Raw genomic sequence first — 6,150 nt, 5'->3', positions numbered from 1 at the left:
CTCTCTTCGGCACCCCACCGCGTGTTCTCTCCCGTGCACATCTCCTCAAAAGGCCTTGACACTGGGGTGAGGTGGGGAATGGAAAGGACAAGGGTGACAGCTCCTTGGCTCCCCACCAGCAGCAAATTCACTCTGAATGGCCTATTGTATAAGCTGAACTGTTGTTAATTACTCATTTAATGGGTGGGGGAAATGGCTCTTATTTTTCTGAAGACATAATATCTTTCTCCAGGTAGTCTCAGTGCTTCTGGTACACAGTAAAGTGAACTCTCTTTGGCTTATACCCTCCAAAGCAGCTCCTAAATCTCAGGATTTCACTGGTTTGCTGCTAAGGACAGTTCTGCAGAAAATGTCAGAGTGTGTGTCAGGCAGAGCCTTCAGTGCAGGAACGGTGACATGCTGCAGTCCTTGGCTGCATCTCTGTAGGTCAGCCTATCACACAGCTTTTGGCAAATTTTCCTGGGAATGCAGGCCTCTTTCTGCTCTCCCTCTGCTGCTGTGGTTGAAGCTCTTTTGTTCTCTGACCTGAGGGAGCTGCTCTGTGTTGCAGGTTTCCATCGCCCCTCGAACAAATGCAGCTCTCGGGTTCGCTCAGATCCTCCCCAGAGAGCAGTACCTCTTCACCAAGGAGCAGCTGCTGGAGAGGATGTGCATGGCGCTGGGGGGGAGAGTGGCCGAGGCCATCACCTTCAACAAGGTCACTACAGGTGAGGAGCCAGCCCCTGGCACAGGGAGATGGTGCTGAGAGAGCCCGAACCTCTGCGCCTGCTCTGTCCCAGGGTGAGCTGAGCAACGGACAGAGGCTTCCCAGGCTGGGAAGGAGAAACGTCCAATTGCATGTTTTGATCTTGGGCTGGCGTTTGTGAGTGTGGAGATCTGATGTTGTTGGTCATCACTGTGTTGTCTTAAACTCGCCCCAAAGCCTGAGGCCACAGGTGCAATTGCCCAGTGAGACTCTAGGCTCATGGCAGGGCCTAGAGCTTTCTGTGCCATGTTTCCAACTCGTTTCATCCAAACGAGATGGCAGTGGCAGGTAAGCACTCCCCCTGAGCTGGGTACCAGTAGATTCGCTCCCTGTGGTCCATGGGTCCTGCAGGATGTGCAGAAAGGGCTGTCAGCAGGTGGAGTGTTCACCTCTGCGGGGTCCTGTGGGTCCTCTGGTCTCTCAGCTGGTGGAATGTGTGTTTGTGCAGGATGTGCTCCTCCTGCACTCAGCTCGGAGCTGGAAAGCATTGCATCTTTCTTTCCTGCCCAGGAGCACAGGATGACCTGAAGAAGGTCACCAAGATAGCCTACTCCATGGTGAAGCAGTATGGGATGGTGCCCAGCATCGGGCAGCTCTCCTTCCCGGACCTGGAGAGTGCAGCTGGAATCGGCCGGCGCCCTTTCAGCCAGGGACTCCAGCAAATGATGGACCATGTAAGGCCACCGTCGGTTACACGGTCCCGTTTGGTCTTTACTTTCTGCAGTTCAGTGAAAAAATGCGAGTAGCTTGCACCCGAACAATTTTCATTTTTCTGTTAGCCTTTAAGGAGGAAATTTCCCCAACTGAGTGTTACCTGTTTGATTGCAGTGTGTTAGGACTATGCAGCGAGGCATCGAGAACAGACAAAATCCCGTATAGCTCTGAGTGCAGCCCCATAGCACGGTGCTGCCTGAGCCTGCAGCGAGGGGCTGTGACATGCTGCAGTGCGTAAAACCCACTGTGAAAGCTGCAGCCCCTGTTCAGTGTGGACAAGACCCTGGTGAGATTTTGAAAGAGCAGAGGTGCAAATGGGGCCTCTGGAGAGAAATACTTTGCAGGGGAAGAAGGAATAATATGGGGCGACTGGGGGGTCGATGTGAAACAGTGGACAAATATCCAGCTAAGGGAAAGATTCTGTTCCATGGAGTCTCTCCAGGCCCTCAGGAGTCCCATGTACATCTGAGCATGGCTATGCAATGTTTACATTACAAGAAACCTGTGTCTTACAGTCTCAGCTGCACAATTTAAACATTTCTACTTCCCAGATCAGAGAGGCTATCTGACCAAAACGATGATTCAGACTGACTGGAAAATGTTAGCCTGGTTTGACAGGAGATTGGGCTTCATTACAGGGGAAAAAAAAAAAAAAAAAGTGCCTTAGTTGAAAAGTCAAATAGCTGGAAACAAAAAAACTGTTTCAGCAGCACTGTGGTTGTGCTTCCCTGGGATTTGTGCTGAGCTGCATCTCTTGCTACTGGACAGCTTCCTTCACTGGGCTGCCTCTCCCATCAGCTGGGCTCCGCTGAAGAGCTGGGCTCCTGCAGGCACTTACTGTTCCTTATCATGAGAACTCCTCTGGCTTTTCTTCAGACGGTTTATCTGTATTTTCTTTTGATGGGAACCACTTTCTGCCTGGCTCTGTTTGCAGATTCCATCCCTCGGTGCTCTCCTTGTTTATCCACACGTTGTGTTCGTTGCCCCTGATGCTCCAAATCTCTTCTTGTTGCTGTCTTCTAGGAAGCAAAAGTCCTGGTGGCTCAGGCTTACAGGCGCACAGAAAAACTCCTACTGGAGAACAGGGACAAGCTGCAGACAGTAAGTTGGAGCTGTGTGGGGTTTTGCTTTTTGGTTTTATTTGTGTGGTTTTTTTTTTAACTGGTATTTTTTGCCTTGCCACTTTCTGTGCTCTGTAGCGCGGCTGTTGCAGTGTCCCTGTTGTCCTAGAAGGTCTTGTACTGGAGCTCGTGTTGTGAACAAGTGGCTGTTCACTGCGTATCCCCAGATTAGGAGCAGGCACAGGGAGGAATGTGTACTTTTCCAGCAGCAAGTAGTCTGCCTCCTGACCCCAGCTGGTGTTTGCAGGGTAGAGGAGTAGGAGTGCTCCTTGGAAGCGATCAAAGCTGGAATTTGTCTCCCTCACCTGCACCTCCCTGCTAGCCTCTTGGCAGTGTGTGTTCCTGGAAAGCAGACAGTGACTGTTCTTGTGAAGCCTGCAAAGACAAGCTCGTCCTTCCAGGTCCTGTAGACGTACAGGACTCAAGTGAACAGTTTCTGGCTGTGGTGAAGGCATGTGGGACCTCTCGCTTTGGCTGGCTGGTGCTGGCTCATGCTCTCTGGTGGCTCAGGGCAGTTTTTACCTGCCAGCTCGCTGATGGGTGATACACGATGGAGTTGTTGCAGGGTAGAGCTTTGCCTCCTCCCCTTTGTGTCCTGCCAGTCCACTAGCCAGTCACCCTGGTGTGTCCCCACCTCCCTGCCAGGAGCTCTGTACCCATCGCTCTGGGCTGAGTCCCGCTTGGGTTGCAGCACCCTGTGTGTCTACGTGATGTTTCCTTCAGAAATCTGCTCCCTAACACTTGAAATGACCGGGAGTCAACGTAGTGTTGTGTGTTTTGTAAATAAAACAACCCTTCCCCTTAAATCTTCTTTTTAAACAAACAACAACAACAGCAAAAACCCCTTCAGCTACGCAACCACAGGCCTCCTGTGCATGGTGAGGTAACCAGAGCCTGCTTGCTCGGCTGCCCTGCTGCTGGCTGTGTCACAGCCCTGTCCCCAGGACTATGCCCCGGGAGCGCTCTGAAGGCAGGCGTTGTTAGGGGGTCTTCTCTCTGCAGGCCTCTTCTGATGTTTTAATTTAACAGCAGTCAGATGTTTGCTAGAGGCTTATCACAGAAAAATAAAAACTTTTAAGTCAAGCCAAAGTATCTACAGAGTAAATGCTTTGGTTGCCAGGCCAGTGTGTCACATCGTGTCAGCAGGATCGAGCCGTTCCCTGTCTGACAGCCACCCACTGCTCGGTGTGTCCTTCTGCGGGCAGAGGGGCCAGAGAATTCAACTTCTCTGGAGAGGAACTTCTGCTGACCTCCAGCCCATGCCTGCGGGGACAGCTCTTTGTTAGCCCGGTGTGTGCCGGGAGGAGCGGGGCTCTGGCTCTGCTCGTTTGCTGCTGCTCTGATGTCATAGGCAGGGCCACAGGTGCGGTGACAGAGGCAGCAGGGCACTTCCCTGGTTGTTCCTCGAGTTCTGACTCGCTGAATCATTCCTAGAGTTTGCTTTATTGCCTCGAGCCATACTCTGCATTCCTGGCCAAAAACACTCATGTGAAGGGTGCTGGGAGCCTGGAGAGCTTTGTTCTGGCTCCAGCAGGCTTTGGGGTCCCCTGGCTGTCCACTGACAGTCCCCTGACCAGGAGCCTGGAGTGGTTTGTTCTGGCTCCAGCAGGCTTTGGGGTCCCCTGACTGTCCCCTGACCAGGAGCCTGGAGAGGTTTGTTCTGGCTCCAGCAGGCTTTGGGGTCCCCTGACTGTCCCCTGACCAGGAGCCTGGAGAGGTTTGTTCTGGCTCCAGCAGGCTTTGGGGTCCCCTGACTTGGGGGTTTGCTCCTCGTGGGCTGCGGCACGTGCTCTGCACGGATGTTGAGATGTGAGTTCAGCTGGCGGGGGAGTTCAGATCAGTTCAGAGGCTGTTCTCACCCCCCTGCGCCTCATTATGCTTTGTTTGCTCTTTCTAGCTGTCCAGTGCCCTCCTGGAGAAAGAAGTGGTAAATTACGATGACATTGAAGCTTTGATTGGGCCTCCGCCCTATGGGCCAAAGAAAATGATAGCTCCTCAGAGCTGGCTTCAAGCAGAGAGAGACAAGCAGGACACCAGAGATGAAGAAATGCCCCAGCAGCCACCAAACCACGAGGAGGAGGAAGAACCTCGCCTGAGACCAGTGTGAAGCTCGTTCCTGATGTGGAAGGAGGACTCTAGAGGCTTCTTTTGAACTCAGACCCTTTCCCTGTTCAGCTCCGAAATCAAAGATGGTGATCAGGGAATCTCTGTGCTGCTGTTACCCAAAAATTAAGGGATGGCTCTGCTGGCGCTCCTAACGAGCTTTTCCCTGCAGGAAGGAGAACTCCTTAGGATTTTGAAATTGATTCTCAGCAGGGTAGTAGTGATTAGGAGTTGGGTAAGTGTAATCTGCTGGAAAGATTTCTTGTCCACAGGAATAGATGTTCTAAAGGGCAAAAGCTGGTGCGGAGTCCCCGTAAGCCACCTCTCACTGTGTTGTGTGACGTGGCAGGAGCGGGGGGCCGTTCCCTGCGCTGCCAGGACGGGCGGTGTAGTGAAACCCCGGCAAGACGGAGCTGGCTACGGTGCCGCAGTTCTTGTGCGACTCCACTGTGAGCTTTGGTTGTCTGTGCTGCTGAACATAAAATAGAAACTGAAAAACAGGTTTCACTGGAATAAACTCTGCCTCACATGTTGCAGTGTTTGTAGAATATGTCAATATGCAGATACGTGTTTCGGCACGTACAGTTTACTGTAGCTATGGAGTTGTACAGCACAAGAGCTGGATTTTCCCAGGCTGATGATTTCTATTCAGCTTCTATAGCAAGTGTCTCACCAGCAGAGATTTAAGGAAAACCTGTGTGCAGAACCCAGGGTGACCCCGCAGCGTGATGCTGGAAACTGGCATTGCAGAGAGAGTGGTTCCGAGATACACGCTTGGGAGACCGCTCAGCGGTGCTGCTGGCTCGGGGCTGGAAAAGTGCCCCAAGGAACGTGAGCAAAAGCAGGTGTGTGTGGGGGGAACCCTCAGTAAAAAGCTGGCAGGTCCTCTGGCTCCATCCTCACGGGTCTTGCAGTATGAGCTGTGATGACAGGGTTGTCTGCTGTTCATCAGGGAAGGCACCAAAGTGCTCGTTGGTGCCTGGTGTGCTGTGGCTGGGCTCGTCCTTCAGGAAGGGTTATTGTCCTGCGTTGTTCAGAGAGGATTGGCTGTGACCTGAGAGGTGATTTCCCTTGCTTTCAGGGCCAGAAGTGGTTTTTTACCGTTGGGATGCTACTGTCTGTATTTTTTTTTTCCTCCTTCCAAAACTTTGTTTCTTTACAAGTTGATTCTTTGAATTCTCTACGGCAGCATCAGGTTCAATTTCAGCTGTTCTTTGATCTTGCATTTTTTAAAAGTCGTGGCTCTGTTCTGGACTGATTTGAAAATAAACCCTTTGCCTGGAGGACTGGGTTCTGTGCCACGCTGGGTGACAGCTGCTGCTGGGACACCGCCGGGTCCTCGGTGACGTTCAGGGTGCAGCCGGAGTGGCCGTGCCCTCTAGTGGCACGCCGTCCCTGCCAGGCACCACGGCCGGATCCAGGCTCTGCCGAGGTGGGTGGTGGTCCCAGACCCCTCTCCAGCCATGC

The 6,150-nt window shown here is 52.5% G+C and overlaps 1 protein-coding gene across 1 annotated transcript in view; it reads left to right on the top strand.

Moving 5' to 3' along the window:
- The window catches only part of SPG7 (spastic paraplegia 7 (pure and complicated autosomal recessive)), a gene marked incomplete at its 5' end in the record, with an annotated part of 28,083 nt that extends 23,270 nt beyond the window's left edge, over window positions 1-4,813 (top strand). The window contains 4 exons of the mRNA XM_010086325.1: window positions 551-707; window positions 1,256-1,419; window positions 2,483-2,560; window positions 4,478-4,813. Coding sequence (XP_010084627.1) covers window positions 551-707; window positions 1,256-1,419; window positions 2,483-2,560; window positions 4,478-4,687 — 609 coding nt within the window. The remainder of the gene's footprint in view (window positions 1-550; window positions 708-1,255; window positions 1,420-2,482; window positions 2,561-4,477) is intronic.
- Between the last annotated feature and the right edge of the window lie 1,337 nt (window positions 4,814-6,150).

Source organism: Pterocles gutturalis, unplaced genomic scaffold (genome assembly GCF_000699245.1).
Source record: "Pterocles gutturalis isolate BGI_N339 unplaced genomic scaffold, ASM69924v1 scaffold206, whole genome shotgun sequence".
NCBI classification, from domain to species: domain Eukaryota; kingdom Metazoa; phylum Chordata; class Aves; order Pterocliformes; family Pteroclidae; genus Pterocles; species Pterocles gutturalis.
The sequence above is the reverse complement of the archived record's forward strand: the minus strand, read 5'-3'. Positions and strand labels throughout refer to the sequence as shown.